This window comes from Erythranthe guttata, chromosome 6 (genome assembly GCF_056151865.1).
Source record: "Erythranthe guttata isolate IM_541 chromosome 6, IM_541, whole genome shotgun sequence".
NCBI lineage: Eukaryota > Viridiplantae > Streptophyta > Magnoliopsida > Lamiales > Phrymaceae > Erythranthe > Erythranthe guttata.
This window is the reverse complement of record NC_142538.1, coordinates 5,812,850-5,825,000: the sequence shown is the minus strand read 5'-3', so window position 1 is coordinate 5,825,000 and position 12,151 is coordinate 5,812,850. Positions and strand designations below refer to the sequence as shown.

At 32.2% G+C, this 12,151-nt stretch overlaps 1 protein-coding gene and 1 long non-coding RNA gene across 9 annotated transcripts in view; both read right to left on the bottom strand.

Moving 5' to 3' along the window:
• Positions 1-1,287, bottom strand: part of LOC148769965 (uncharacterized) — a 1,694-nt gene extending 407 nt beyond the window's left edge. The window contains exons 1-5 of one of the 4 annotated variants that reach the window (XR_016031523.1): positions 1,120-1,287; positions 917-978; positions 669-783; positions 440-514; positions 242-330 (exon numbers count right to left, since the gene is read on the bottom strand). This is a non-coding gene — a long non-coding RNA (uncharacterized LOC148769965). The remainder of the gene's footprint in view (positions 1-241; positions 331-439; positions 515-668; positions 784-916; positions 979-1,119) is intronic. The other 3 variants (XR_016031522.1, XR_016031520.1, XR_016031521.1) reach the window with 3 other exon arrangements.
• A 1,071-nt stretch (positions 1,288-2,358) lies between these two features.
• LOC105978033 (uncharacterized) lies at positions 2,359-9,919 on the bottom strand. 5 transcript variants are annotated; one of them, XM_088819664.1, is made up of 4 exons: positions 9,481-9,919; positions 9,275-9,385; positions 8,984-9,169; positions 6,899-7,249 (listed from the first exon to the last, which is right to left on the bottom strand). In XM_088819664.1, exons 1-3 carry the CDS (start codon positions 9,877-9,879, stop codon positions 8,984-8,986), a joined length of 696 nt encoding a protein of 231 aa, XP_088675790.1. In that variant the 5' UTR covers positions 9,880-9,919; the 3' UTR covers positions 6,899-7,249. The 5 variants fall into 5 exon arrangements, with proteins under 5 accessions (XP_088675792.1, XP_088675794.1, XP_088675790.1 ...); XM_088819665.1 differs by lacking the exon at positions 6,899-7,249 and adding an exon at positions 8,089-8,355; XM_088819666.1 differs by lacking the exons at positions 6,899-7,249; positions 8,984-9,169 and adding an exon at positions 2,359-2,559.
• Between the last annotated feature and the right edge of the window lie 2,232 nt (positions 9,920-12,151).

Below are 12,151 nucleotides of genomic sequence, written 5' to 3'. Positions count from 1 at the left end.
TATCTTAATGGCAAATTTAAAGGAAACTATAATTTGCAACACATATTTGTTCTTTAGCTAATGATACCTACAAGTACAAATCAAATTTGCAACGCATACTAAAACAACAAAAACAAAGATGTCCATTCTCCCAATATCATTAACCACAAATAATTTAACAAATTTCCTACAAAAGATATAGCAGCCAAATATAGACAATATAAAACTTAGAAGTGACTGAAAATTAAGACAACACGCTGACCTACATCAGTGATGACTCCATCGAACGAGACTTGACACTTGACATATACGCCTTATCATTATCTCGTTGGCCCATCCATGCCCATTTTTCTACTAAATGCACAAGAAAAAATAATTTGCAGTAATCCTTGACAATATTATAACAACAAGCAACTAGATTATATATCCATATGTCGATTGAAACATGTTGCAATAATACCTCTTTACTCTCGGATTTGAAGTGAGCGCAATAGGTTATTAGGGATAAAATTTGCAACAATAATGAAGATTTCACCTGCAAAGAACTAAGAGGTAAATAAATCTGCATTTAACAATGACAAATAGTTAAGTATTTAATAAATAACTTTAATCGAAATCATAACAATGACCATCATAGCATAAAAAAATCTTCAGTCAAATTCATAAAATTTAAATATTGGTAAACTCACCAACATATGCAGTCATGCCACTCATAAGTTAAAGTGGAATAGCAAATATCCCCATCCGTCATATAATACGAAGATAAAATCTAGACCCCATCTTTATCCTGTTATTATTCAGAAACTAAATAGCAAGAAGAAAATGAAGGATGGATACAAAATTTTATTATGTCGACTAATTACAAGAAAAAAAAAAAAAAATCAGCTAAATTAGTTTCTTACGGAGAAGAAGAAAAAAATCAGCATATTTAACTCACCGAAATTATTAATTGTGGTTGAACAATACAAAAATTCTTGGAAGATTGGTTCCTTCCATAATCTAAAAAAAACGAAATTCTCAAAGAATTAATTAGGGTTCAAAAACAGGGGATTGGAAGAACGGGATTACCTAGGGCTCAAAAATTAGGGGACTGAGAGAAAGGGAAAAACAAAAGGGAGGAAAAAATTAAGAGATTCATACCTTTGATTATCATCAACCCAAATCTGGATTTTTTTGGGAGAATAAAAGTCGAAGAGTGGAAAAATGCGAAAATAAAAAGAGAAGTAGAAATGGAGTCTTGAACGTGCGATTAAAATGGAGCCTCAAAAGTAAATCGATATGAAATGAAAATTATAATTTGTCTAGTGCCTATTTAATTAATCTAATATATTAATGTCCCAATAAGTATTATTCTTGGGATACAATTTTGTTAGTGTCCTAATATATTAGTTTTGGGACAATTATTGAAATGTATCCTTAGAAAAGTGTCCTTATATGTACATTTTGTTGTAGTGAAAATTGTTAGATCGAGTTCCGTCTCCTAGATTTGGAGCCACGTGGAGGCTGTTCATTCGCTAGTGAAATCGACCGATTATGGTGATGGCTGAAGAAATTCGAGGCAGAGCAAAAGCCGTTGTTACTTGGGCAATGTCTTCCTCTTTATTTATTTTTATAATATTGTGGAATTGTTGGTGTAGGGTTTGTGTATTATTTAATTAATATTTATTTATCCGTGCATAACAATTCAACTCAAAACTATTACTTGATTGTTTCAGGTTCATTCACTATTTGATCCACACACAAACACAAACACACACACACCGACACACCCGTGTTGGTGTGTTATTCCAATATTAAAAACCAACAAACAAAGTTGCATTTGTACAAGAAAGCAAAAGCAGTCACATTCCGATTGAAAATAATACAGTACAATGGAGTTATTGACAATTACTTTAATTGTTTTCACTTGCCTTGAGAAACTTACACGCGCTCGGGTTTCGTGAAAAAAGAAGCAGAGAATGTGATTTAAAACTACACTGAAATTATGATTGTAGATTAATTAGGATTTTTAATTCTGGATTCCGATGAAATTAAATTATTAATCTCACTTGGCGAGCATGCGGGCGATGAAATCCTCGTACCGGATCTTGCCATCGGATCCGACATCGACCTCGCAGATGTAAATGAACTGAGGCGGTTCGAAAAAAACTCAAAACTCGAACTTGGTAAATTTTTACGATCTTCGAATTTCAGTGCTAATAAAAAAAATCACAATGAAAAAGAAATAAGTAGAGGAGAAACCACATAAGCACATGGGATCGACATGTTTAATCTAATAAATAAATAACGTTACATAATGCAAAACGAATACAATTTTTCTAATTTTCTTGAAATTTTGGGTTCAATTCGAAAGTCGACATTAAAAGATAAGTTCATCCTCGACATGAGAAAGACCTAATGATCCTTGGGGGGAAAGAACTCTACTTCAAGTTCATCAAATAATCCTTCGTAAACTTCTGCACGTAAAGTAATAGCGTCGGAATCACCTTCTTGCTTGACTTTGATGGTCATACAGTATAACAAACCCTGGACATGAAATACAGTTGCCCTCACCACATACTCCAAACGGTAATCCATGGACTACGTACACAAAATATATCAATAAACGATTAACCATTAATAAATAAATCATTTAAACTTTTAATTAATTTGATGAAAGGGGATAAAAGAGCTAACACAACACACATTTTTTTTTGTTGTAGGTATCAACTGCGCACCAATAAGACACAAGTTTCTCTCTGGGGGGATGAGAGTTGTCAGAAACTCGGTCATATCTATACTGGACACCATCATCCTATAGAAATTGAATTTAATTATTAGTTAGAACACAATAAGAAGAAATAAACCATGGCTTTAAAAAAGGGGGTTTGGGAGAGAGAGAGAGAGAGAGAGAGAGAAACCATAAAGTGAGGATCATTCCCATTCATTGTTTCAGTGTATGTTACAATATCAATATCCTGATCCTGATCCCTACGCACCTCGGCCATACGATCCTTATCAATATAATCCTCGAGTCTCAAAAATGGCTTCTTCTTCTTCTTCTTCTTCTTCTTCTTCTTCTTCTTCTTCTTCTTCTTCTTCTTCTTCTTCTTCTTCTTCTTCTTCTTCTTCTTCTTCTCCTTCGACTTCAGCAGGTCAGGTTCCTTCGTCGCCCATGATTTCAAAACTGCCATTGATTTTTGTTTCGAAATCCTTCCACGATTGTATGAGCAGGAAAGCGGCGTTAAAAATTATACAGAGTGGTTTTTGTAGTTTTCTTAATTTGTGTAAGTTTCATATTATCGTACCTGGATTAATTTGATATAAAAATTATAGATGTATGAACATGTTTGTTTTGTTTGAACGTTATGTTATTGTTTATCCGAGCAAATATCAGCTTTGTAATTATACAGAGTGGTTTTCATGTTTATGTAATTGTTTATACATAGTGGTTTTCATAATGTCAGGCTCTGTCTTCAATTTTTTTCTTCCTAGAATGATTTATCCATACCGAGAAGCACATGCAAAAGAAATGAAGAAAAACATGTAAATTACTTGTGATTTTCTTTTAATCAATTTAAATAAAAAAAACCAGGTTTAATAACTTGCTTTTCGCCGATAATTTTTTAACCATCTTGTCGTGCTCACGATTACTGATAACTGGCTTCCAAAAAAAATTTGGGTGTTAGTCTCTACTCTATTTCTTCTTATAAACCGATCTCCATTGTTGGATGGGCTTGGTGTAGACGGTGGGTAGACGAGATTTTTCGAGTGGATTTGGGAGCGTGATTTGGGGGCAACAATTCTAGAGGAGATTTCGGTGTAGATTAGGGGCGGGATTTGCATATATCAACATAATTTTCCTTTAATTTCTTGGAATAGCTAATTGGGGCATATAATGTATTTTGGGTTGATTGGGTGGTTTATAGCAAATATCAATCTAAAAAATGGGTTTATAAATAAGATAAATTCAACCAACCCTCATTAGGAGAGTTGGTACCTAGTATTTTCCTATACGGTAAAGGTCTAGGGTTCGAGTCCCCCCTCCTCTACTTCCCCTAGTAATGGACTTGAATTTACTCAAAAAAAAAGGGTAAATTACAAAAACACCCCTCTTGTTTGGATAATTACAACCACCCCTCAGCTCTTCAAATTTAGTGGAATCTTCGAGATTATATGAAATATTATCACTTTTGTACCCGTTTTATACCATTCAAACTCTACATTATGAAGTAAGATGATCATAATATGTGATTTTTAGCTTGTGTATATCAGTTTGTAGTGCATCGGAAACTGTATTTTTACACAAAACGAATACGAACTAGAGCACATTCCACAGAATCTAGATGATTATATTGAATTTGGCACAATAAGGGTGGAGGTGTAAGAAAAAATCATAGTTGAGGGGTAGATGTAATTATCCAAACAAAAGGGGGTTTTTTGTAATTTGACCGTACCTCAGGGGGGTGTTTGTAATTTACCCAAAAAAATATAATAAGATAAATTCAATCGGGTGTTTTTTTTTTAATCAAATAATACATTATTCTATTTAGCATGTTTTAGATACCAAATTAATTACTTCATGGCTATCATTTTAGGGGCTATTTGATAAACCAACCCACCCCCCCCCCCCCCCCCCCCCCCCCAATTCAATTTCTTATTTTACATGAATAACATAAGAAAAAAAAATTGCAAATCAGTTATCCAGTTAATTTGTTTATCATTTCTCTATCTATTATTAATTACTATATCAATATAATCTCCACTATTAAAAAATATAAAGTATTGAATCAATTCAATATATAAACAAATGCGTTGACTTATTACAAGTTTACTTAAGTTATTAAAATCGATAGTGTGAAAAAATCGAATGAAAAATAAAATAAGATGTTTATTTTAAAAAAAATAGATTATAACTCATTTCAATTAATTTAAATCGATTAGCCTCAATTATTGACAAGAACTTATTAATATTATTGAGTATTTTATCATAAAATAATTATTTAAAATTATAAATGATGTTTATTTTAACAAAAATAGATTATATCTCATTTCAATTAATTTTCTTAATTTAAAAATAACATTATATATGACTAGTATAATCAAAATATTATGATGTAATTTCTCTTTTAATAATTGGTTTAATTTGTAAAAATCGTAAGAATTAAATTGTAGATCCATATGATTTAATCTTTTTTTTTACATATACATTTTATTCAAATATTAGAATCGAATCGTAAGATTTAAATGGATTAAGCTCAAGTCCTTTAAATTTATTTTAATTTTTTTATTATATTATATTTGTTAATAATTTAATTAAAACTATTTAATAATTATGAATATGATAATTAATAATCCATTTAACATTATTTATTATAATCATTTTATACTGTTTGTTTATGTTATATATATTTGTTGCAAGTAATTTCACAAATATTTGTCTTGTGACTCTTGTCGCACTTGTTTGGATTGTTATCCATGTGTGTGGGAATCGAGTTCGAATCTCATTCATCACATTTTGAACAAAATTTCAAAGTCTGGTCCAGACCCAAAAGCGGGTGGACCCGGAACCGGGTGGAGCCGACTGGACCCGCCTTCCCGCTGGTCGGTTTCGGGTCCTCTAAAAGTCGGACCCGGACCTGACCTGCCCCATGGCCGTGTCTAATAGTATCAAAAGAATGTAAGAAAAACCCGAGTCGAATCCCCTGTCAGTTCTTCCCGCGAAGACTTGTCGAAAACCGAAAAGAAGTCAAGAAGAACCCAAGAATGAGGGCTTTGCCTTTTTGCATATATTTTACGCATCCCGATGCCATAGCACGATATCTGAGGCAGTATCGAGCGATATGGCAAAACATCAACCTCTCTGTTTTGTTTTCTCCCCAATCGCGATATGAATAGGCATATCGGACGATATGGCAAAAATGCAATCTCCTTGTTTCGTTTTCTCCAATATTGCCATACATGGAGGCATATCGCACGATATGGCAAAAATGCAAGCTATCTGTTTCGTTTTATTTCATATTGGGATACAAGTAGGATATGACGCGATATGGCAAAAATGCAAGCTCTCTGTTTCGTTATCTCCCATATCGCGATACATAGAGGCATGTCGCGCGATATGGCAAAAATTAAGCTCTCTGTTTCGTTTTCTCCAACTAGGTTAAGAAGTTGATTTCACTAAGAACGGGCTCGTAACAGTTTATTGTCCGAGTATGGAAATTAATTTTTCACGGATCCGATAAAAAGAAAACTAGATTTTTTTACACGACTTCATTCAAGGTCATTTTGGTCATTAGTGATTTGTGTGGAAATGATGTGTTTTTCATGACTTGTGTGTTTATTTGACTATTAATTTGTTTTGGGTGATTAAATGAAGGTGATTGAAGTAACATATAATATTATATATATATTAGATAACCTATTCTCAAAGTTTGATATTTATTCGAATTTCTTATTGAGCTTTATAGCTCATATAGATATTTTTTTATTGCAGGTAATACGAGTAGCAATCCTTCACCGAAATGGGTCGAGTAGCGTATATGAGCCTTGCCCGGAGTTTTTTGAAGTCGTACGAGGATTCTATAAATAATGCTAAGTAACCTAGTATTTTGGTGATATATAATTAAGACAATTTTTCCTTTCCGTTTATTATATTATCGAATTTCTCACTAGAGGAATGGACCCTTGAATCGGATATAAAATATTATTTTATAATAGTATAGCACTCGAGTGAACTCCGCCTTTAAACAACAATTAAGAAAATTACTCGTAGATCATAAAAGTTTTAAATATTCAAGGTTTATTTTTGTTAACTCATTATTTCAAAAGTTTTAAAATTTCAAACAGAAGCTTTATAAAATGCTTCTGCAAAAACCACTATTCCAATAAATCAGTTCGATTTATCGCCTAAGTAAGAGGGGTGCTACGTGTATGGGTCCGAACAAATAGCCAAGCGTTTTTCACAAAGATTCGTAAAACTAAACAAAATAAGAATCCCAAAGAGAAGAAACATAAATTGAACAGCTACAAAATCTAGAAGTAGCAAGCAAAATTGTCAAAATACATATAATTTAGAATTGTTCCAGCCTTTAAGCGGCATTGACCTCCACACACCATCAATCTTTTTCACAAATAAAAAAGGTATTCTAATTGCACACAAATAAAGTTAGTTCACACTTCACAACCCTATATATATATATATATATATATATATATATATATATATATATATATATATATATATATATATATATATATATAGCTTCTCTCTGAAGCTCGAAGCTGTAATCACCTGCAAATGAAAAATCCCAAAAGTGTTAAATGCTTCACACAGCAGAAAGCTGCCAAAGAATGTAAATTTCTATAACACAAACGTACATGCTTCAGACACTAGATTGCAATTAATTTAAATATATAGCAAATGCATAGTGTGTTCAATAAACTAAGAAAAAGGCCAACACAAACCGAAAATTGTACCTCTCATGTTTCATGCTAAAAGATATAAATTTTATAGTGCAAATTTAGGTGATATAAATACATGGACGTACGAATTGATCTGTTAGTATATTCGTTTTCCGACATTAATTCATTAAAAAAAATAAGGAAATATTAATTGCAAACATGTAACTTCCATTTTACTACATCTTCAACATATAGAACCTACAACGTTTGCACAATCCAACTACTCAAGAGTAATTATCCAACATCTTACTAGAGTACTAATTATAGGTTGTACTAATTATAGGTTGTACTACCGTAATATACACAAAACAAAACAGGTTTCTCGTTGGTCGGAGTCCAATACTGAGATGGGAATGAGATTTTAAGATGACACGACCGAGATTTAGTCAAAGACTCAAATTATGTGGGAACCCCTTTAATCATATAGTTGGAAATCACATGGACATAATGAATGATCCAGTTAACGAAATGCTACGTGGAACAACTAAAAACCAAATACCGATCTACGAAATGTAGCAAAATCAGCAGGCTCTATGAATTACCACATAGAGATGATTCTCATTACTCATTAGTATTTGCAGATAGTTTTTTATGATGCTCGAATAGTTCAAACCTAAAACTCAACAAAAGTATGTTAACTTGAACTTAATACTACTGGGAACACATTCATTTGATATGAAGGTAAATAGTAGAGACTACGCTTTTTCAATAATAGTAATATCAACAAGCACACTTAATTTCTTGACTTGTCGAATAAGTGTCACTGAATTCTAGTCATACAAGACTCAATAACTTATCTTATTCTAGAGGGGAAGACTTGTGAAGTTTTGTGACAGTGTAATTCAGAAGAAATACAAGTAAATAAAACGGAAACAAATAACTTTCAATTTACTATATGTCCAACAAATAGTAGCTCCACCTCGTAGACAATGCCAGCTACACAGCAACAAATAATTATTCAACAACTTGTACTAAAATGCATATCGTACCAGAGCAAATTGACTCATTAAGGCAGTGAGGTATCTAAATAAACTTCTTTGTTGGAAAAAACTCAGGGGTACAAATTACTATAGTTTATCAAAAGTTAAACGACATCATTTTTCATTTTTGACAACATCATGGCGTTTAAGTATCATGAAATTGAGTCCTCAACATGACCCCCAGCATATAAGATCATATATCGCTTAACTCGACTAATTCAATGAAATTGCATTGATGGGCTCAACATAGCATGCCAGTTAAAAGAAAATTCCCTTCATGTAAAAACCATACACATGTGCAAACCACTTAGGACCACCCAATATACCATTTATTATTAGTATGAATATTCATCGAACATGAAAGAAGCTGTTAAGTAACTCTGTTTTTTTAAATAGAAATCTTCTTTGTTTGATTTAGAAAAGCTGCATCTAGATTCTCAACGAGCCACAAGTCATAAAAAATACATCCATGTATAATATATATGTATGTATAATATATATGTATAGAATCAGCGCAATAAGATCTCAGACATATAGCAGCAGCAATTTAAGAAAATAAATAAATAAATAGAAAAATGAAACACCTAATGATCCTTGGGGGGAAAGAACTCTACTTCAAGTTCATCAAATAATCCTTCGTAAACTTCTGCACGTAAAGTAATGGCGTCGGAATCACCTTCTTGCTTGACTTTGATGGTCATACAGTATAACAAACCCTGGACATGAAATACAGTTGCCCTCACCACATACTCCAAATGGTAATCCATGGACTACGTACACAAAATACATCAATAAAAGATTAACCATTAATATATAAATAAATAATTTAAACATTTAATTTGATGAAAGGGGATAAAAGAGGTAACACAACACACATTTTTTTTGTTGTAGGTATCAACTGCTAGGTGGGCATAAGAGATAAGTTTCTCTCTGGGGGGATGAGAGTTGTCAGAAACTCGGTCATATCTATACGCGACACCATCATCCTATAGAAATTGTTGAATTTAATTATTGGTTAGAGTAGAGCACAATAAGAAGAAATAAACCATGGCTTTAAAAAAGGGGGTTTGGAGAGAGAGACCATAAAGTGAGGATCATTCCCATTCATTGTTTCAGTGTATGTTACAATATCAATATCCTGATCCTGATCCCTACGCACCTCGGCCATACGATCCTTATCAATATAATCCTTGAGTCTCAAAAATGGCTTCTTCTTCTTCTTCTTCTTCTTCTTCTTCTCCTTCTCCTTCTCCTTCTCCTTCTCCTTCTCCTTCTCCTTCTCCTTCTCCTTCTCCTTCTCCTTCAGCGGGTCAGGTTCCTTCGTCGCACATGATTTCAAAACTGCCATTGATTTTTGTTTCGAAACTGCGGCCGTTGACTCCGGTTTCTCCTCATCCTCTGGTTCCTTGGTCTGAGCTTCTAATTTCGGTTCTAATTTTGGGCGTTTGACGGAGACGACGTCGGATCGAGAACAAGACATCTCATGCAATTTTCAGGTCGGCGCCTGCTCTCACGTTTCTCCTCCTCTGCTGCTACTTTCTCCTCACAACAAGCCATCTCATCTCATCTTCTTATAGATGGATAGAAAAGGGTTAGCGAGGTAATAATGGGCTGGATCTTCAGAATGGGTTGGGCCGTGACAGGTGAGGTCGTCAATGGTTTGGCTGCATCTTTTGTAATTTATATTTATGGGGTTTGTTATTATCGGTGATTTTTTTTCTTCAGTTACAGTGCAAAATAATTTATTTGTTGAGATAACTATTTTTTTTTTTCAAATTATCTCAACCTCCAAATAAATTGAATTTTTTACATCATGAATTTTTTTCCCTACAATCAGTTAGAACACAATAATTAGGGCCATTTCTTTTTTCTACAACATGTGAGCCAACTTTTTTGAAAAATATGACATATTTTCAACTATTTTTACTTCTACAATAATGCGTCATTCAAAGTAACTCTTTTTAAGAAGCTGCCATGTGTCAACGTGATTGTGGACCACTTTGTAGTTTTTTCAAATAAATTATTGATCAAAAATTTAAAAATGTGTGGGACCCACACGGTAAAAGAAGAGATGGGTTGGTGGATGAGTGGGGTGGGTTTCGGGGGGTGAGGGCCGAGCGGGGGTTTGGGGGTGTATGCTTTTTTTTTTTTTTTGATAAATAAATTTGGGGGAGTGGGTATGCTTATATAATCATTAGGGTTAAATACTAAAATACTCCTATACTATGAACTTTGTATCATTTACCTCTTGTACTACACATAAATACAAAAAACCCCCTCACATTGCATTTTTTCCAAAATATGACGAAAATACCCCTACTCTCAATCATATATATATATATATATATATATATATATATATATATATATATATATATATATATATATATATATATATATATATATATATATATATATATATATATATATATATATATATATATATATATAGTTTGAGCCATTTTTCACTATATATTTTACCAATTTCAGTCAATTTTATGTTGAAAATTTTGGTATTTATACTTTTTTCTCCAAAACATCTAATTGCTTAAATTTTTTTTTATTTTCTAAATAAAACCTTTTATTTTTGTCATTTTGAGTTTCTTCATTTTTTTCTTAAATGTCTTTCGGTAGTTCAAACATATTAAGATTACAAACATCTTTACAATCCTATTATTGTTGAGAATTTGAACTATCGGAAGACGTTTAAGAAAAAAATGAAGAAATTCAAAATGACAAAAATAAAAGGTTTTTATTGAGAAAATTAAAAAAAAAAATCAATGTAATTAAATGTCTTGAAGGAAAAAATAAAAAAAGAAAAAAAATTCCAAGTAAAATTGACCGAAAATGTTAAAAAATATAGTGGAAAATAGCTCAAACAAACCCTTATATTTATAGGTTTAGGAAGGGGTATTTTCGTCAGATTTTGGAAAAAACATAATAGCAGGGGGGTTTTGTATTTATGTGTAGTACATGGGGGTAAATGATACAAAGTCCATAGTACATGGGTGTTTTTGTATTTAACCCTAATCATTATTAAGAAGAGCAAATGACAAATATGCCCATGACAAGGGCACTTAATTAAAATAACATTTAATTAAAAGAGGGACATCCAACTTTTTTGTCCATCAAATAAATTCAGTCCATCAAACTTATTTGCAAATAAGGAAAATCCTTTTATATATACCAAAATTACCCAAAATTCATTGAAACCCAATTCAACTCCAATTTCATGATTTACACCCCAATTTCATCAATTAACCAATTTTAACCCTAATTTCAGTTTTGACCCGCCACCACCGGAGACCGCCGGTCAACCGTCATTCACCGCCGGTCTGCGGCGTCGATTTTTTTTTTTTTTTTTTTTTTTTTGAAAATTTCTTTTTTTTCTTCTGAATTTTTTTTCCTGCATTGAACTTTTTTTGTTTTTCAAAATCACCAAAACAAAAGGAAATATAAATACAACTCAAAACAACAGATATTTTGGTAATATTACCGTTAAGCACATAAGCTGCAAATTACTGCACAATCAATTTCATGCTTAAAGGCTAGCAGTTTGAACTGATGATGCAACAATGTAATCAAACAACATCAACAACATCATTCTGCTTGTTCTCGAAAACTTTTTTTTATACATATAATTTTTTTTTTCTTAAATTTTTTTTTTTAATTAATATTACTGTCTTGGCTACTAAATTACTGTTTCTAACAGTTATTTAACTGTCGGTGACAGTAATTTAACTGTTAATTGA